General features: G+C 41.7%; 1 protein-coding gene across 1 annotated transcript in view; it reads right to left on the bottom strand.

Annotated features, from left to right (window-relative positions):
- Nucleotides 1-11585: 11585 nt before the first annotated feature.
- MASTL (microtubule associated serine/threonine kinase like) overlaps nt 11586-21543 on the bottom strand; it is a gene marked incomplete at its 3' end in the record, with an annotated part of 40591 nt that continues 30633 nt past the window's right edge. The window contains exons 9-12 of the mRNA XM_080649328.1: nt 21255-21396; nt 15179-15292; nt 14990-15091; nt 11586-11743 (exon numbers count right to left, since the gene is read on the bottom strand). Coding sequence (XP_080505454.1) covers nt 11586-11743; nt 14990-15091; nt 15179-15292; nt 21255-21396 — 516 coding nt within the window. The remainder of the gene's footprint in view (nt 11744-14989; nt 15092-15178; nt 15293-21254; nt 21397-21543) is intronic.

Here is a 21543-nt window from a genome sequence, read left to right on the forward strand (position 1 = left end):
CACAGGCTCCCATCGCTGGATGGCCACCGGGGAACCCCGGGGAACCACGGGGAACCGGTCTGGGTGGCGGTAGAGCGGGACTGGGGACTGGCGAGCAGGCGGAAGGCAGAGACCTTTCGGTCCCTTTCCCTGGCCGGCAGTCTCCAATCGATCCTCAGTTTCTTCCGAAAGGAACCTGGCGCCTCCACTGTGCAGCTTCCCGGGACGTGGACTCACCGCTGTGAGAGGCTCCGGAGCGGAGACTTCAACAAGGACTTCAGCGCCTGCAGCGACCCTCAGCCTTCACTGCTTGGAGGTGGACAAAGAGCATCAGCTTTAAAGCACAAACACCCTCCTCAGGAAGAACCTGCCCCCTCCCTACTCCACAGCAGCTTCCGCGTCTGCAAGAAACTGCTCCTGTTCCTCCCTGCGAATGGGCGGGGCCAGAGCCTGAGCTGAGAGGTTCGCCATGGGGGAGGGGCCGAGCCAGGCAGCTGGGCCAGTGCTGGGACAGAGGGATGGAGGGTGGGGCAGGAGCAAGGGGGCAGCCCTGGTTCCCTGCACCTCCTCCCACAGGCATAGTCCTTCTTGGCTGTGTTTCCCACGTCGTCATTGTTAGGGTTTTGTCTGATGATGCCGGCTGTGAAAGGATTCAGGAAGGGAGAGAAGAGACAGGAGCAGAGAGACGGTGTTTATTTTACTTCTTTAAAGGGAGCAAAGGGCCAGGTGCCCTTTGATGGCACAAGGCACCTACAGCAGAGTGGGCTGTTCTTTTGATCACTGGATGGCAAATGAGGAACTGGGGTGGGTGGCAGCAGCGGGGCTGGACTGGGGACTGGCAAGTGGGTGGAAGATGGCCCTGATTGCTGGCTAGGCCCAGGGACCCTACCCATGCACGATTTTGTGTGCTGGGCCTCTAGTCTATATTATATTAGCAAGTATCCTGCCATTTATGCAAAAAGAGATATTATCTCTGTTTTCCAAGGCTGTTCATTGTACAAACATCCTTGAAAAGATGGTCTGGAATGAGGAGCAGTAAGTGTCTCACTCACAGGACATGCAGAAGTGCAAGAGAGCCATGAAGGATTATATCCTCACACATTTGTATTATGGTTAGATCAGTACTCAGGGTTCATATTGTTAGGGTCATGCAAAGACTCTTCACAGCTGAGCAATTTATTAGCCTATGATCATTTTCCTTTCCTGCACAGCTTTTTTAAATTATTATTTTTAATCCTCACTTGAGGATATTTTTCCATTGATTTTCAGAGTGAGTTGAAGGGGATAAGAAGGGGAAGAGAAATGGAGAGAGAGACTGAAACATCGATGTGACAGACACATCAATTGGTTGCCTCCTGCCCGTGCCCCAACCGGGGCTGGGGGTGGAAATGCAACCCATGTACGTGCCCTTGACCAGATATCGAACCCGTGACCCTTTGATGTGCAGGCAAATGCTCCAATCACTGAGCCATACCAGCCAGGGCCCAGCTGTTCATTGTTGCTGGAGTTAACTTTTTTCATTTGCTAGCTTTCCTTTCTACTTATCAATAATTCAATCTCTAATTCTTCCCCCGTTGTCTAAATAACCTATCAAGACATTCAGATACACCAGAATATCAATTTCATTGATATTCTATCAATTTCATATATCTGACAAAGTCTTCTGGAAACTTTTGACCTCCTTTGAACTTGCTGTCCTCTGTGACTGGCACACAGCTCTTATCCTAGGCTCACACTTGACCATCATCCTTGGGGGTTCTCTTTAACTCCTCTATTAGACAGTCTGCTTCCCTTATTCTATGGATTCTTCTTTTGGTTCACTCTCTTATTTTGATAGAGCCTGGTTTGCAGTGTCTTTCTAAATAAGGAAGGACACACAAGAGGGAAGTATTTGGGGACTTTGCATGTATAAAAATGTCTTTCTTCCTTTCTGAAGTTTGAAGATTTGCTCCATTGCCTTTTTAAATTTTTTTATTTTTATTAATTTTAGAGAGAGAGGGAGAGGGATAGAAATATCCATGAGAGAGACACATCAATTGATTGCCTCCTGCACACCCCCTCCCCAACAGAGGATGGAGCTCACAACCCAGGCATGTACTCCAACTGGGAATCAAACCAGGTACCTCTTGGTTCATGGGTTGATGCTCAACCACTTAGCCACATCAGCCAGACTCCATTGCCTTTTTGTTTGCAGTTGTAAACGTTAAGTTTGAAAATATGTCAGATGCTTCTTTCTAAAAACCAGTTGCATAGAAAAAAATTCAATCTTCCTCCTGTGTTTTCTTTTATTCTTACACTACTCAAATTTCAGAAACCAGCTGTGCAGTTTTTTCTCACATCAATAAGCTCTTCTGTGATAACAGCTGGGTGTCCTAGCATTTAAATAAATTTTGACACGTCCGGCTGGCGTGGCTCAGTGATTGAGCATCAACCTATGAACCAGGAGGTCACAGTTTGATTCCCAGTTAGGGCATTTGCCTGGGTTGAGGGCTCCATCCCCAGTGTGGGGTGTGCAGGAGGCAGCTGATCAGTGATTCTCTCTCATCATTGATGTTTCTATCTCTCTCTCCCTCTCCCTCTTCCTCTCTAAAATAAATAAATAAATATATATATATATATATATCAATCCTGACACTATCTACCTGGATAGCATCAGATCTCCAGGTTAAGGGCTCAGTCCCACAAGATTGTTCTCCCCTGACTTCAGATGCCAATTGCAAGTCCAGATTGTCACCTGTGCTTTTGACCAAGTGGCTGTAAATGGAGATTCCCACAATGCCCTCCTTGGGTTGTATTAATTTGCTAGAGTGGCTCAGAGGACTCAGGAAAACTTACTGCTTTCCAGTTTACTATAAAATGGTAAAGGATACAGATGAACACTCAGAAGGAAGATATATGTAGGGTCAGGTGTGTGGTAAAGGGCATGGAGCTTCCTTACACTCTTTGGGTGCACGACTCTCCCAGCACCTCCACGTTTTCACCAACCTTGAAGCTCTCTGAACCCTGTACTAGTGGGATTTTTATGGTGGCTTCATCATGGAGGCATGATCAAACATAAACTCCATTTCCAGTCTTTCCCCTTTCTGGAGAATGGAGGGATGGACTGCAAATTCCAAGCTTCTAATCATGACTTGGTCTTTCTAGTCACCAGCCCTGTCCAGGAGTCACCTCATTAGAATGAAAGATACTCCTACCACCCAGGAAATTCCAAGGGATCTAGGAGACCTTTGTCAGTAATTGGGATCAAAGACCAAATGTTAGAACAAAAAATGCCCGAAGTGCTCTTTAACACTTAGGACAGGGGTGGGAACCTTTTTTCTGTCAAGGGCCATTTGGGTATTTATAACATCACTTGTGGGACATACAAAATTATCAACTTAAAAATTAGCCGGCTAGCCTGGCCGGTGTGGCTCACTGGTTGAGTGTCTACCCATGAACCAAGAAGTTGCAGGATCGATTCCTGGTTAGGGCACATGCCAGGGTTGTGGGCTTGATCTCCAGTAGGGGTTGTGCAGGAGGCAGCTGACTAATGTTTCTGTCGTTGTTGTTTCTATCTCTCTCTCCCTTCCTCTCTAAAAATCAATAAAACATTTTTTTCCCAATTGAATTTACCATTTTTCAGGCTTGTTCACTGATAGGATGTGTGGACTAAAGTACAAAAGCTTGGAACTGGAGTTTTAAAATATATTTTTATTAGAGACCTGATGCACAAAATTTGTGCAAGAATAGGCCTTCCTTCCCCTGGCTGCTGGCACCAGCTTCCCTCCTGCACACAGGACCCGGGCTTCCCTCGCAGCTCTGGCTTCATCCAGAAGTTCATCTGGAAGGATGTCCGGTCTAATTAGCATATTATGCTTTTATTATTATAGATTGATTTCATAGAGGAAGGGAGAGGGAGAGATAAAAACATCAATGAGAGAGGATCATTGATCAGCTGCCTTGAACAAAAATCAGCTCTCAACCTGACAACCCTTTCAGGATGACAAAAAAGCATCTCTCGGGCCACAAAGGAGAAAATGCAAGTCTACTTACTATTAACATCTCAGGAAATTGTGCTGTGAATATTTTATACCTTTTTTTAAAAAAAATTCTTTATTGTTGAACATGTTACATATGTCTCCTTTTTCCCCCATTGACCTCTCCCCACCTGCTCCCAACCGCACATGCCCTCACCCCTCTAGTGTCTGTCCATTGGTTATGCTTATACTAGAGGCCCGGTGCATGAAATTCGTGCACGGGGGGGGGGGTGTCCCTCAGCCCAGCCTGCACCCTCTCCAATCTGGAACCCATTGAGGGATGTCCGACTGCCCGTTTAGGCCCGATCCCACCAGGATCGGGCCTAAACGGGCAGTCGGACATCCCTCTCCAATCCAGGACTGCTGGCTCCCAACTGCTTGCCTGCCTGCCTTCCTGATTGCCTTTAACCGCTTCTGCCTGCCAGCCTGATCACCCCCCAACCACTTCCCTGCCAGCCTGATTGATGCCTAACTGCTCCCCTGCCAGCCTATTTGCCCCTAACTGCCCTCTCCTTCAGGCCTGGTCACCCCTCACTGCCCTCCCCTACAGGCCTGGTCACCCCCAACTGCTCTCCCTTGCAGGCCTGGGTCGCCCCCCCCACACAACTGCCCTTCCCTGCAGGCCCAGTCGCCCCCAACTTCCCTCCTCTGCTGGCCTGGTCACCCCTAACTGCCCTCCCCTGCAGGCTTGATCACCCCCAACTTCCCTCCCTTGCAGGCCTGGTCCCTCCCAACTGCCCTCCCCTGCTGGCCATCTTGTGGTGGCCATCTTGTGTCCACATAGGGGCAGGATCTTTGACCACATGGGGGCAGCCATCTTGTGTGTTGGAGTGATGGTCAATCTGCATATTACTCTTTTATTAAGTAGGATAGAGGCTTGGTGCACAGGTGGGGGCCAGCTGGTTTGCCCTGAAGGGTGTCCCGGATCAGGGTGGGGGTTCCCTTGGGGCGTGGGGCAGCTTGGGCGAGGGGACTGTGGTGGTTTGCAGGCCGGCCATGTCCCCTGGTGACCCAAGTAGAGGCCCTGGGATCTGGGATTTATTTATCTTCTACAATTGAAACTTTTTTTTTAATTTAATAAACATTTATTGTTCAGATTATTACAATTGTTTCTCCTTTTTCCCCCCATAGCTCCCCTCCACCCGGTTCCCACCCCACCCTTTGCCCTTACCTCCCCCCCACACTGTCCTCATCCATAGGTGTACGATTTTTGTCCAGTCTCTTCCTGCACCCCCCCATTCCCCTTTCCCCCTGAGAATTATCAGTCCATTCCCTTTCTATGCCCCTGATTCTATTATATTCACCAGTTTATTCTGTTCCTCAGATTTTTAATTCACTTGACTTTTAGGTTCACTTGTTGATAGATATGTATTTGTTGTTCATAATTTTTCTCTTTACTTTTTTCTTCTTCCTCTTCTTAAAGAATACCTTTCAGCATTTCATATAATACTGGTTTGGTGGTGATGAACTCCTTTAGCTTTTTCTTATCTGTGAAGCTCTTTATCTGCCCTTTAATTCTGAATGATAGCTTTGCTGGGTAAAGTAATCTTGTTGTAGGTTCTTGCTATTCATCACTTTGAATATTTCTTGCCACTCCCGTCTGGCCTGCATAGTTTCTGTTGAGAAATCAGCTGACAATCGTATGGGTGCTCCCTTGTAGGTAATTAACTGTTTTTCTCTTGCTGCTTTTAATATTCTCTTTGTCTTTTGCTCTTGGCATTTTCATTATGATGTGTCTTGGTGTGGTGCTCTTTGGATTCCTTTTGTTTGGGGTTCTGTGTGCTTCCTGGACTTGTAAGTCTATTTCTTTCACCAGGTTGGGGAAGTTTTCTGTCATTATTTCTTCCAATAGGTTTTCAGTATCTTGCTCTCTCTCTTCTTCTGGCACCCCCATAATTCTGATGTTGGTACGCTTGAAGTTGTCCCAGAGGCTTCTTACACTATCTTCAACTTTTTGGATTCTTTTTTCTTTTTTTTGCTTTTCCGGTTGAGTGTTTTTTGCTTCTTTGTATTTCAAATCTTTGACTTGATTCTTGCGTTCCTCTAGTCTGCTGTTGGGTCTCTGTATAATATTTTTTATTTCAGTCAGTGTATGTTTAATTTCTAGTTGGTCCTTTTTCATATCTTCGAGGGTCTCATTATATTTATCGGCCTTTTCTAGGATATTCTTGAAAAGCCTTATAACTGTGGTTTTGAATTCTATATCCAGTCGTTTGTTTATCTCCATTTCTTTCGTTTGTGATCTGTTTCTTTGCCTTAGCATTTTTGTTGTTTCCCTGAGTTGGTAGGGTAGCTTTGTGTGCTAGGTTTCCTATATGGCCCAGTGGGTCGGCCTCTCCAGTTAACCTGAGGTGGACACGCTTGTTGCACTCCTTTGTGGACTGTGTGTACAGCCTTGTTGTAGTTAAGTCTTGATTGTTGTTGGTATCACTGGGAGGAATTGACCTGTAGGCCAGTTGGCTGTGAGGATCAGCTGTCTACACTGGGAGATTTTCGGTGCTGGAGACAGCCTTATAGGATTAGCCTTGCCAGATTGCAAAAGCCTCTGTGCTCAGCTTGGAAGGGGTGGAGTCTCAGGGCGGAGCAGACAGTCTTGGCTTCCCGTCAGCCCTGCCCTTGCGCACAAGTCTCCAGACCTCTGCCTTCCATGGTTCCCGAGTTTCCGCCTTACAGTCCAGATTTCCCCCACAAGAGCATGGGTCCCCAGGGGCTCGCCCGGAACTGTGGTTCAGTGCAGTCGGAACTGGGGTTCAGTGCAGTCAGGAGCTTCCGACTCACCTTCCGCTAGGGATAGCCTGTGGTAACCTCCGCAGTTAGTCTTTGTGTGCACTCGCGCTTCCAGACCCCTGCCGCCGTGGCTCCCCTGAGTCTCCGAGTCTCTGTGTGCCTTTTTCTCTACCTGACAGTCCAAACTCCCCCTGTATGAGCCTGGGTCCACAGGGTTTCACCTGGAACTGAGGTTCAGTGCAGTTGGAACTGGGGTTCAGTGCAGTCGGGCACTTCCTTCCCCCTCCCGCCAGAGAAAGCCAGCCAGGCACTCCACTGCCCTTCCTCACTGCGCGCACATGTCTCCGTACCTCAGCTCTTTGCCGCTCCTTCTCCGTGAGCTTTCCTCTTTCCTTCTAGTTGTAGAATTTCCACTCAGCCAACTTTCCTGTGGTTCTGGATGGTGTCCGTTCTGTCTTTTAGTTGTAGTTTTGAAATTGTTGTGCGGGGCAGCAGTTTAGGTGCTTACCTATGCCGCCATCTTGGTTTCTCCTACAATTGAAACTTTGTAGCCTGGAGCGGAGCCAAGCCTTCTGCTTGCTCCGTGGCAGCAACCATTTCTGTTGGGATTTATTTATCTTCTATAATTGAAACTTTGTAGCCTTAAGCGGAAGCCAAGGCAGGCCAGGGCTTCAGAACCTTGGCTTCCCCCATCACCGGGGGCAACCCTATCCTCCTGCTCTCTCCAGCTCCATGGCTGCTGTCATTTTTGTTGGGATTTATTGATCTTCTATAATTGAAACTTTGTAGCCTGGAGTGCAGGCCTGGGTGGGCCAGGGTGTGCGGAAAGTTTGGCTTCCTCCATCGCCAGGGAAACCCAAGCCTCCCTCCTGCTCTCTCTGTGGCCAAAGCCATCTTGGTTGGGTTAATTTGCATACTTTCTTCTGATTGGCTGGTGGGTGTAGCGGAGTGATGGTTAATTTGCATATTACTCTTTTATTAGATAGGATGCATGCATACAAGTCCTTTGGTTGATCTCTTACTGCTGGGGTCTTTTCCGCATCTACAAGGGTTCTAGGAATCTGGAGAAGGGGCTGTGCATAAATTAATGAAGAGACTAGAGAAGAAATATGAATTTGGAAGGCATTTTGGGGTTCCAGACAGAAACTTAATTCTAGTGACTCAGCTCCCTGAATCTCCGGACCCAGGGCTTTTTATTCACACATTTTGCCCTCTAGCAAAGCAGATATACGTGTCAAAGGTAAGGTTTGGTAAACAGTAAAGGACCATCAGGTTGGAAAAATTGCCTTCGGCTGTTCCAGCATCAGGTAATAACATGCAGATTTTCAGCCCTGCTGAAAGAGTCCATTCAACCTTTAAAAAAAAAAAAAAATATATATATATATATATATATATATATATATATATATATATATATATTTTATTGATTTTAGAGAGGGAGAGGGAGAGAGAGAGAGAAACATCAATGATGAGAGAGAATCATTGATTGGCTGCCTCTTGAATGCCCCCTACTGGGGATCGAGTCCACAACCCAGGAATGTGCCCTTGGCTGGAATTGAACCCGGGACTTCTCAGTCCACAGGCTGATGCTCTATCCATTGAGCCAAACCAGCTAGGGCCCATTCAACCTTTTGAAGACTTCTTGCATTTATTATGACCTGCTGCACTTAACCTCCAGCATCTTACCTCTCCCCACCCCCCCTCAGCCCCCCTGCCTTCTCTCTGAGGTTTGTCGGTCTGTTCGATGCTTCTGTTTCTGTATCTATTTTTGATCATAGAGCAGGACTCCCTTCAGCAGGGCTCTGGTGCCAGCTGAGTCTTTCCCTTGAGTGTGTTGCTGGTAGAGGAGGTTGGGTGGAGCTCCAGTGTAATCTGAAGATGTCTATTGGGTGCCTTGGCTCAGGGGCCTACTGGGAGGTGCAGACCAAGATCAGCCACTGCCTGTGCCCTGCCCAGGGCCAACTGGCATGAGCTGCAAAGTGAGCTGCATGTGGCTGCTACTTGTGCTGGGCTTGGAGGTGTCTGGGCGAGGCCAAGCTGTGAACTGAGACCAGCTGCTGCTAGTCCCAGGCTTGGCCCTGCTTAACAAGAGGTACAGGGCATGCTGAGGCCACATACTGCTTATTTGGGGTTTGTGGGCCTTTGAGAGATTTTAGGAAAGTCTGATGCATTAGCCAAGACAGGCTGTTTGTATTGAAATGCCACTGGAAGCATCTTGGGTGGGCCCACAAGTTGGGTGGGGTGGGCTCTCAGGGAACCACCATGGCAGGGTGAATGATGTTAGCCAAGAAGATGGAGACTCAGATATGGCCCTGGATCTGTGAAGGGGAGGGCTCAGCAAAGGAACAATGGCCTCTGCCAGCACTTCTGTCTGGGAGAAAGCTGTCCCTCCAACCCTCACCTTGAAGCCAGACAACTCAGTTCCTCCTTTATATCCCTGATGCCTTTCAAGCTGCTGCCCCAGCACTAGAGCTCAGAGGAAGTGAATCTAAGTAAGGCTGTGTGCTGGCCCTTTAAAAGGGAAGCCTGAGTTTCCAGCCACCTTCTGTCTCACTCAGCCACAATCTCCACTGGTTTTCACATCCAGAAGTTATGGCAAGTTCTCTTCCCAGCACTGGAACCCTAAGCTGGAGATCCTGGTGTGGAGCTGGGACTCCTGGATTCCCAGGGGGTCTTCCGCAACAGATATCCATCTCTGTGTTTTTTTGTTTTTTTTAAAATATATTTTATTGATTTTTTACAGAGAGTAAGGGAGAGGGGTAGAGAGTTAGAAACATCAATGAGAGAAACACGGATCAGCTGCCTCCTGCACACCTCCTACTGGGGATGTGCCCGCAACCAAGGTACATGCCCTTGACTGGAATCAAACCTGGGACGTTTCAGTTCCCAGGCCAACGCTCTATCCACTGAGCAAAACCGGTTAGGGCCCATCTCTGTTTTTTTAACTGTATGTGTGGGTGTGGGATCTGCCCGTTCCTTATCTCCACCTCTCCTACCAGGCTCAGATGTGGTTTCTTCTGTATATCCTTAGTTGTAGGACTTCTGTTCAGCTAGACTTCAGGCTGTTCTCAGTGATGGTTGTTTATAGTTTTAGTTGTGATTTGATGTAGTTTTGTGGGAAGATGCAAGTGCCGAGGTTCCCTACTCAGCCACGTTGACCGGAAGCTCAGGTTTTTCCTTAACCAGTATCTAAACCCACCATATCTTGACAGATGCTTTAAAGGGTTGGTTAATTTTAGATAATAAATCATTTGTTCCCAGTAAACACCACTACAGCATGCAGAGTTCTAGGTGACTATAGCAGCACATGCTAGGTCAATAACAGCAAACTTTTTCACTTAAAGGCATGGTTGTTTGCCTTGGGAATAGGGTCACTGTATATTTCCCTAATAGAAAAATATCCCTGGTCCAGAGGCATGTCCAGCAAGTGAAATGCCAGTGCATTGCCATCTGCTGAGCATAAAGAAACCTCTAGGATTGGATCTTACTCTTTTGAGCATCAATATTTTTTTAGTTTAGCTATCTTTCATGAATAATAAAATATAGAGTTTCCTGCCTTATTTAAAAAAAAAATCCTTGGTGAGGATTAAAAAAATAATAAATAATCTTATTCTTTTACCTAATTAAGGAAAGATATAATTTATATTAAATGAAGTTTTAGTAACTTATTTTAAATATTTTATTAGAAGAGATGACTATTAGGAGGGTTAAATCTAAGTAATCATTACTACTAGTAAAACAAGCTCAGTAAAAACATTAAACCATGGATTAAATTATATAGCACTGCTTATAACTATCTATCTTTCACTGTAAGTTTTACACTTGTCCTATCTTTCTCAGCTACTTTAGCAAGGCTTTTACTGGGATGGTAATGGAGAGTAAAAACATAAAGCCAAATGCAAAAGGAACAATAGTATTAAATAGATTAGCAGCAAATTTACATACAGTACACTTAAATTTGAACTCTGCTCTTTTGAATGGTAAGTACTCTGAAAGCCTCAATGTGTTTAAGACCTGTGAAGCTGAATCTTAGTGTGTGTATAAAAGAATGATGTTGACAAATAATATACTTGAAGTATGTTACACTTATATTTATTAAGCCAAAGTAAATTTTTTATAAAGGATCAGGCTGGTAATGCTGCATATATTTTAAACAAATTATTTTAAGATGTAAACCATCACATTTTTTACTAAAACTGAACAAGCTGTTAAAATTGCTACAGTATATCACTACTAACCTTTCCATAACTATTTTAAACAGATATGCATTGTAGAGAAAGCAACAGAAACAGTCAAAGTAGCAAAACTATATTCATAGGAAAGTAAGCCAAAACCATAGTCCTTTTGTTTATCCCTCATTCCCAAAAGGAGCTACACTACTGAGTGAAGAAATTTTCCAGCTGCATATTGAAGTCACAAATGCAGCCTTAAGGGATTGCCCTTGAGACTATAGCTTTTGCAGGCAATCATGTACAAATAAATTACATTAAAATAAAACTGTATGGTGTTTTGTTATTTTAATACCGAACTGACGGTAGACTGAAATTAACAGATGAGAAAGAAAATCAAGCTCAAGGCTCACTTTCTCTAAAATGGTAGTGCCATTCTAGTTTTATTGATGCATTAATTTTCATAAAGTGCAGTGACAAAATAAATAAGATGAAAGAAGCTTTGAGATTAAGATAACTTATTGATTATATTCTTGGTAGCCTTTTACCTCTGTGGAAGCTGTAACCATACATAAAAGCTCATTGATCCAGGTAAAATGATTTTTCCCCCTTAAATAAAACTCATATTAAGGAATATATAATTATGGTAGCTCTTTCTATAAGACAAGGTTAGATTAAAGGGCAAATTTATGTGCTATAGACTAAATCCAGATACGGTCAAGTGCTGAGCATTATTTCTAGCTTCAAAATATGATGTATCTGTTTCACCATCTGGTTGGGGTATGAAAGGCATAGTTTGATGCTGTAGATTCTCCCAGTCCATGTCACTGAAGAGAGGATGATGTTTCAACTCTTTGGGAAAATAGAAAACAAAATGAAATATTATGACACCATTACCTAAGCAAGTACTGTTCTATCGGAATGAAGAAGAGACACTCTCACATATACTTTGCCATACTTTATTATGTCACTTTCATAGGCATTTGTTTGTCTGTCTCTCCATTTACCCACATTCTTCTCAATGACAAACACTGTGTCATTTTATATATCACTTGGTATAGGACAGGTGCCTGATCTGTATTTGTCAAATGAGTGATTGAATGATTTGTCTTAACAGAAGTCTTTCTCATTGCCTGCATCTTCTCACAAAATCCCTGACTTGAAGAGAGCGAGTATGCTCTACTTCCTGATCCCCATACAGCTTCCAAACCACTCATCTTCCATGATTAATGTCCCATTTCTCATCCCAAGTCTTTGCCACCTCTTTATAGCTCTGCAATCCTTAGCACTATCTGTTGCCCTAGATAACTTTAGCAAGAAGCTCATCTCCACTCCCTTGCTGTCTTGGCTGGGCTCCATCCTTATCTATCATGGTGATTTTAACATATACATTGATGACACTTCTGACACATTTTTATTAGGGTTCTTTGACTTCCTTGATATCACTGACTTGCACCTTCACAAAACACTAACTATGCAGCAGTATGATCATCTTTCCTATTACCTTCTACCAACTAAAATGAAAGTGTGCTCTTTTGATCACACTATGATATTTAGTTGCTAGACATACCACCCTTCTCAATCCTTCACTTCATAAGGTAACAATAACAGCATTGCCAAAATAATGAAGTGGCCATTAAGGCAGTAAACAGTTAAAAAAAAGCAGCAATCATATTTGAGGAAAATATTGGGAGACTACACAGACGGGAAAGAATTATGTGTCTGTTTTGGGGTAATGGGTTGGGAAATCCATATGCCTACATGTTGCCTTTTTCCTAAACTGAAAGACTGGTAGCAAGAGGGACAACATAGCAAAATCAATTTTCATTTAGAAAATTTATTTGTCTTTTAATTGTTCAAAATAAATATCTGAGCATGGATTACTTTAGAGCTACTTGCCGTAGTAATTCTTAAAACTGTGATATCTGAATGTGATGTGACGCTTTATGATCCTCTCATCATAGCTATTCACTCAAACTGAATCTATAAAGGAATTCTAATCTAGATTAAGATGAACTAAACAAACAGTTGAAGCAACTGTTTTGTAACTGAAGAATACTCCTACCATTGACTTCCCTATGTCAACTAAAATGTTCATTAAACAAGCAGAAATCTGAGGTCACTGGTAAAACTACCTTTCTCCTGACTCCACTTATTTTGAGCAAATTATAGTTATAGCTATTTGCTGAACAATGGTTTCTCAACTTCAGCACAGTTGAAATTTGGGACCAGATATTTCTTTGTTGTGAGGACTCTCCTGTGCATTGTAGGATGGTGAGCAGACTCCCTGGCCTCTACCTACTCAATGCTCCAAACACTTGTGACAACCAAAAATGTCTCCAGACAATGCCAAGTGTCCTTTTGGGAGCAAAGTCACCCCAGTTGACAGCCCTTGTTCTAAAGTAAGTTTTAGAGCTCAGTTTATACTAACGTCTGTACTCTCACATTATACAGATTTTTGCTCAAATTCCACTTTTCACAGAGGTCTTCCTGACCACTCCATCTAAAAAATATCTCCTGCCCTGACTAGTTTGGCTCAGTGGATGCAGCGTCGGCCTGCAGATTGGAGGGTCCCAGGTTCGATTCCGGTCAAGGGCATGTACCTTGGTTGCGGGCACATCCCCTGTAGGGGGTTTGCAGGAGGCAGCTGATTGATGTTTCTCTCTCATCGATGTTTCTAACTTTTTATCCCTCTCCCTTCCTCTCTCTGTAAAAAATCAATAAAATATATATAAAAAAATATATCTCCTACCATCACTTTGTATTCTCTCACCCTGCTTTATTTTTTTTGTTTTGTTTTAATCCTCACCCAAGGATATGCTTTTCATTGATTTTAGAGAGAGAGAGAAAGAGGGAGGGACAGAGAGAGAAACATCGATTGGCTGCCTCATGCATGGGCCCGGTCTGGGGATTGAATCCATAATCTGGGTATATGCCCTGACCTGGAATTGAATCCATGACCCTGCAGTGCACAAGACAACACTTTATTTTTTTTATTTTTTAAAAATATATTTTATTGATTTTTTTTTTACAGAGAGGAAGGGAGAGAAATAGAGAGTTAGAAACAACAATGAGAGAGAAACACCAATCAGCTGCCTCCTGCACACCTCCCACTGAAGATGTGCCCACAACCAAGGTACATGCCCTTGACCGGAATTGAACTTGGGACCTTTCAGTCCGCAGGCCAACGCTCTATCCACTGAGCCAAACCGGTCAGGGCAAGACAACACTTTAATCATTGAGCAACATTAGCCAGGGCCTGCTTTATCTTTCTCCATAGTTTATCTTACAACTAGATGGCATTATGTCATGGTTGCATTTGTTTACTTCGTCTTTCCACTAGAATATGGGTACCTCTAGCATCTAAAACAACACTGTCTGGCACCTAGAAGTCACTCTATAGGATTTGTTAAACAACAAACAAGCAAACAAACAAACGATGGAACTTATTAGAGGGGACACTCAGAAGCTGATGCAAATGACATATTACTAAAGCTACATTTTCTAAATATACCCTGTAAATGCAAATGTAATGCTTATTTGTCTCTCTATATACCCTGTTACAAAAAGAATCTGATGGAAGCTGATGAGATTTACTAGCAGTTCAAAACTATAGTTTAACATATCCCTGCAGTGGAAAAAAACTACTGAATGGATCATAATGGACCAATTAGTCTTATTCGAGGTAGTATGGTACCTCATACATTTGTCAATCAATAATGGTATCAGAAAAGAAGCAGTATGAAATTATAGAATTAAAGTTTTGGTAAAAAAGTATTTCTTGTATTTTTTTTCCTTGTATTTATTAGGTTCTGATAAACCTAAGACACTGACAAGATAAAACTGTTTCAGGAACATGCTTGAGATTAATAAAATTCAATGAGTGACTGTCACTACCTGATCACATTAAATTTTAATGTAGAATAAGGACAAAAATATCAATGGATATCTAGAGGGCAAAAATAAACTAAAAATATTTTAAAACAAATTTAACAGTTAAATTATCTTTAGTATTGTGAACTTCATATTATTATTAACATTCTGCCCCTGAAACAAATCAAGGGTAAAAGAGTTTATTAATACAAAAGCTTACCTTACCTTTCATTCCAGCTCTCTTTGTATCATCAATAGTTAAAAGTATTTCTATTGCATTTTGAGCATCATCAGATAACTTTTCTTCACCTTCAGGCCAAGGGATATCTACAAATATGAATAAGCTTATTGATCATTGCTCAATATAATACACAGAGATAAATGAATCTATCTTAATAGGAGAAAAAGAATCACCTCTTTTCAGGATGTTCTGGAATACCTGTTGTGGTGTTTCATCATTGAATGGGGGAATTCCTGTTAGAAACTCAAACAAGCAAACTCCAAGTGCCCACCAGTCTACCGCAGGACCTAGAATTTAAAAGGAAGTAGTTGAATTTGCAAGAATTTTCTACGAATGTTTGATCAACTAAAACATTAATACATGGATATTTGGGCACAAGCAAAGCATTCATTTCCTAAGGCTTTCTTCTGGCTTCATAAGGTACAAACAGTGAAATGACCTTCATTTATGCAATATGGCAATTACTTTCCTTCTCTATTTTCTAAGAAGTTAAAATTAGCCATTAATACAGCTAGTTAAAGAAAAGTTAAAGCTCTCTTTCGTCACTTATTAATAACCTGATATTCTGGATAGTTTCATGTTCTAAATCCTAAAACACAACCAAGGAATGCATTTAAGCTAAAGATTATTCTCTAAAATAATTACAGTACCTCTCAATTTCAAATTGGGAAATAACAAAATTTAGATGATTTCATGTTTCACACACTTCACAAAATATGAGATGAAGTAGCTACATTTATACTAATTGGAGGATAGACTGGTAATTATGGAAAGCCTTACTTACAAAGTGTTTTCATGTGCTTTATTCCTTTTAAGTTCATAGAGGGATAAATTAGTTTAACAAGTAATATTCACTTAAACTACAGCTTGAGGTAATTAGGAGTTAAGTCTTAATAAGTAGGTAAAACTGATTTCTAAATAGTACTTTTATTGAAAGCATCAATTATATACAAATATGTTTTAAAGGATTATTTTAAAAATGACCTTATAATCTGGTTTATGCTTTTGTTTAGTTCTGTCTACCAATAAGGTATTTACTAACCAAAGGTTAACTTTAGTCCAAAAATGGTTAACTTTAGTATAAATTTAGATTCTAGTCTAGTGCTAAATTTGCCTGGAAATCACTCTTAAAATTCAATTTCACAAAATCCATTACAATGGTTAAACAACGCCACCCTTTTAAAACAAATAGGAAAGCATTGTGGAATATGCCATTAGAAAAAATAATCACATGCATATAGAATGCCTTTTCACCTGCAAGCAACATAACCCCATTTCCCCTGAGAACACAGGATGTAAACAGTCCATAGGCTTTTATGTCTTTAGTAATCACTATAAAAACATACAAACCACCTCAGTTAGTAGATTTTTTAAGCAGCACCAAGAAAGTATTCCTGTAGGTTAGATAATATAACGAATATAACCAAACAACAGAAAAGTAGGGAGACATCAGGAAAAAACATACATTTTATTTAGTTTACTTAGATTAGAAATTAGGACCCTTTGACCAGCTCAGCCCAAATGTACTCATGTCAAAAACATACATGCTTTCTCCAAGGATATGTCACACATACCCATATATGTGAGTCAAAGTCTAATAAGATCATATATTGGGATTAATTATAGCAATTATATCATTAGCCAGAGAAAGAGAACAAACATTTTATACTACTGACTTTCTAATTCACAACACACTTCTGTAATTGGTATATTGATACTGTTTATACCTTTTTATTTTCTAATAATAACAGAATTAAATGGTTTAGAAAATTCCAGCCATTTTGTAGCTGCTAATTTTATTATTTTTATCAAGCCTATTTTCTCTGTTGCAGTAATAAATAAATAAATAAATAAATAAAGCGGTATCTTCAGTCTCTGCTACCTTTAAAAACTATAAAAAATACTGCATGCCTACATTTGTTTTCACAGAGCAGAGCAACCTTGATGTCTTCCTGCTCAGAAGACAGAAGATACTTCATTTTTATAATTCATAAGTGAGCTGAAGTGAAAAATAATTTTTTTCTGCAATGTGATCTAGTTATACTTTGACTTTTCTGTTTAATGTGCTTTGCCATATTGCTTTAAAGAGAAGCTCACTCACCCGAAGTCAGAAATCCTGCAGGTAAGAAAACAGTAGTTAGGTGCATTGTATTAAAATTCTGAGTTCATTCTCTCATCATGCATTGAACTAGGTAACAGAGATTGTGATGGTATAAGGGGTACAAATATGAATAAGAAAGAGCTTTTTTTCAGGAGAAAACAGCCTGCTTTGGGAGAGACAACACAGGTAATTTCAACACAATGTTAAGAGAGCTGAAACAAAAATATGCACAAGAAGCTATGGGAGTGCCCTGGCCGGTGTGCTCACTGGTTAGAGCACCAACCTGTGCACTGAAGGGTCTCAGGTTTGATTCCTGGTCAAGGGCATGTACCTGGGTCCCAGGTCAGGGCGTGTTTGGGAGGCAACCAATCGATGTCTCTCTCTTTCTCTTTCTCTGCCCCTCACTCTCTCCCTTTCACTCTCTCTGAAAAGCAATGGAAAATAATATCCTCTGGGAAAAATATCCTCGGGTGAGAATTAAAAAAAAAGAAAAAAAAAGAAGCTATGGGAGAATCTGGCCAGAGTTCCTATGTCTGCATGGTCAGAGGAAGACCATGGAGGGCATCAGAGGAGTCATAGCTGTGCCTCAGCATGATAGTGGGAAATAGAGAGGTACACATATAGGAAGGAGCAGAGACTGCCCCTGGGACCTGGAATGTGGGACGTGGGGGAACAGGTAGAGAACAGGGAACTGCTGTTTTGTTTTGTTTTTTCCTCCTTTTAATTGTAAATTGCTTTGTACTACTTGTTATTTTAAAAACGATATATCAAATTACTTTTATAGAAAATAAAAATTTAAAAATATGTCACTAGATAGCGGAGGTAACTAGGTGCTCCACTGAAATAGTGGCAAGATCTGATAAAGTAAATCTTTACATCCGAAGCTTCCTTTCATACTTTATCCTAAGTTAGAGAACATGCAAATTGTAATATAGTAAATGGGCTAGACCAGTGGTGGGCAAACTCATTAGTCAACAGAGCCAAATATCAACAGTACAACGATTGAAATTTCTTTTAAGAGCCAAACTTTTTAAACTTAAACTTCTTCTAATGCCACTTCTTCAAAATAGACTCGCCCAGGCCGTGGTATTTTGTGGAAGAGCCACACTCAAGGGGCCAAAGAGCCGCATGTGGCTCGCGAGCCGCCGTTTGCCAACCATGGGGCTAGCAAATCCATGACTTAGCAAAAGGGGCACTGTACAAAACCAGTTACGTGCCCAAAGGAACTTTGTTGCTTTGGCTAACAAAGGTGAACAGTAAATGTGTCTGTCCACTTGCAAAAGTGGAGAGATTTTTCTCCAAGGCTGCTGAGTACTGCCCAGGAATTCTCTTGGACTGCTATCTCGAGGGAAACTTCAGACACTAGTCTTAGGAAACATTCTTAAGCTTTTGTAGTGGAGAAAATATAATAACTAACTATAACATAGGTAGAATGACATGAGTTTTAAACAGTTTCTAATGAAGTAATATAATAGTAAATAAGTAAATCTCCATAACTGATCAAGGGACATTTTACGGAATAGGTGACATTTGAACTGATCATGGATGAGAAAAAATTGGATGGGAAGATGATTGGGGACTGGCTTTTCTAAGCTACTTGTGGAAAATAATTGTGGAAATTTGAAAATAAATGTCAGAAATCCTGCAGGTAAGAAAACAGTAGTTGTGATGGTATAAGGGGTACAAATATGAATAAGAAAGAGCTTTAGAAGTGGAATGGGGATATAAGGCCTATTAAGAGAATCTCTGAGAGAGGTGGCCACTATTAGAGCTTGGAGCCTCAAATGCTATGATCACTAATCTGGCTTTTAAAGGGTCACCAGAGTTTTTCAAGTTGGGAAGTAGCACAAACCATGTTATGTTTTAAGAGGAAAACCTGGATTTTGTGCTGCGACCCTCTAAGATGCTTGTGGTCTCTCCTACCGGACTCCAGGTTTTTAAAAGTTGGGCAAGGAGTCACGTGAAGAGAATAATTTAAATGGAATCAAAATCTAAACTGAAACATATAAAACAGCTCAGCTATCTGTGCATTTTTCTATGGTTTTCCAAATAAATGTCTTAAAGAAAAAAAGTAAATATTGGGGGAAGAGGAAAAATCTGGTGGCAATGCAATGATTATAGATAACAGAATGAAGTTGAAGAGACCAGAAAGAAAGTCATTAAATGAACAAAAGGAAAAGATGAGGCGGGATAGTGGCAGAAATGAAAAGGTGAGGCCCTAACCGTTTTGGCTCAGTGGATAAAGCGTCGGCCTGCGAACTGAAAGGTCCCAGGTTCGATTCCAGTCAAGGGCATGTACCTTGGTTGTGGGCACATCCCCAGTAAGAGGTGTGCAGGAGGCAGCTGATCGATGTTTCTCTCTCATCGATGTTTCTAACTCTCTATCTCTCTCCCTTCCTCTCTGTAAAAACTCAATAAAATATATTTAAAAAAATGAAAAGGTGAGGAGAAATACTTAACTTGATTTAAATGTCTGAATGTAGGGACAATGTCTGTATCACCACAAAGATGGTGAAACTGAGATAGGAAACAGAGGAAGAGAAAACTGGATAAGAAATCCAGTTTTAACAGGCAGCATTTGAAAGACCAGTAGAATACTAAATAGAGACTAGGCATGTGTCTGTTGCCTGGTGAAAGTTAGGATTAGAGATCAATATTTGGGAAACACCAACATAGACCCAACCGAAGTCATGGGAGTGATGAGATTAACAGGGAGCACATGCATCAAAAAGGGTAAGGGGCAGAATCTTGAAGAACATCCATATTTACAAGAGATAAGGAAAACTGAGGAGTAGCAATAGAGGTAAGAAGAGTGAGACTGAGAAGAGGCTGGCAGATTTGTAAATAATGACATCATAGATGACTGGTAATAAAGTTTCAGTTAAATAGTAATAATCAGATTGCCAAAGCAAAAGAGGCACCTTTGAGAAGTTGGGTATTGAGTGGAAGGGTGGAAACTAATTTTCAGACTGAGGAAAAAAATCCAGCAAAGAAATAAAAATTGTGGAGGGTGGGGTGGGGAAGATGAGACAGATGACCACCAAGAGTTCAAAGCATCTATCAAGATGTAGAAGAAAGGGCCCAGCCGGCATGGCTCAGTGGTTGAGCATCGACATACGAACCAGGAGGTCATGGTTCGATTCCCGGTCAGGGGCACATGCCCGGCCTGCAGGCTCCATTCCCATTGTGGGGTGTGCAGGAGGCAGCCGATCAATGATTCTCTCTTATCATTGATGTTTCTCTCTCTCTCCCTTTCTCTCTGAAATAAATATATATAAAGATGTAGAAGAAACGGTTATGTTGTGGGTTGAATCATGCCCTCCTGAAAAAAGATAAGTTGAAGTCCTAACTCTGAGGTTCCCTGAATGTGACATTTGGAAATAGGGTCCTTGCAGATGTAATTAGTTAGGTTAAGATGAAGTCACACTGGAGTAGGGTGAGTCCCTAATTTAATATGACTGGGGTCCTTATAAGAACACAGCCATGAGACTACAGAGACAAAGGAGAACACATATGAAGAGGGAAGATAGATCCATTTACAAGCCAAGCATGGTCCTGTCAACTCTTTGATTTTAGACTTCTAGCCTCCAGAACTGTCAAGACCATAAATTTCTGTTGTTTTGAACCACCCAGATTATAGTACTTTGTTACACTAACCCTAGGAAACAAATACGGCTCATTTTCAGAATGTAGGAAGGGAATAAAGGATAAGTGAAAATGTCATCCTTTTATTCCTATATTGCAATTTGAAAATTGGCTCATTTCTGGCTTGACTCTCTGGTGAGGGTATAAGTGAGATTAAGCCCTAAACAGGAACAGGCTTCTGCAGACTGAACAGAGGTATAGGCTCAACTTTGTGTTTTTGAGCCCAAACGACAACAGACTTGAGAAGACATTTAAAGCAAAGGAAACCAGGGCTGAAAGGTGGGGCTTCTCTGGGTCACTGAGACTATACCAGAAGCAAACAACAAATGGCTGCATGTCTTTTCTGGGAACAAATGCCATATATAGGAGGAAAGAGTAATGCATGAGTTAATTTTCTTCTACTTCAGGTAATCCAAGTACCAAAGAAATTTAAAACAATTTTACCTCAAAAGAAAATGTAGTGATAGGTAACATTTCAAAAACTCAGGACATGTATGCCTTACCATGGGCCCTGCCTAATAACAGCTCAGGTGCGAGGTAGTCTGGGGTTCCCAGGATTCGCGCATCATCCACTGGGGCTGCCCCTCTTCTCACACTCTTTGGAGTTCGATACGGAGTTCCTGACTTGACCTGACTTGGGGTCTGCTAATTTAAAAAGAATTTTTAAAAGGCAATAAATATCTAAATTCCTTTTATAGTGAACAGAAATGCCAAAACAAAAAAGCTGGGCATAAAGGACATACTCATATCCTTAATTTTGAAAAAGGACCCATAAAGAATTATAATTATACA

Source organism: Plecotus auritus (genome assembly GCF_963455305.1).
Source record: "Plecotus auritus genome assembly, chromosome: 1".
In the NCBI taxonomy this organism is placed as follows: domain Eukaryota; kingdom Metazoa; phylum Chordata; class Mammalia; order Chiroptera; family Vespertilionidae; genus Plecotus; species Plecotus auritus.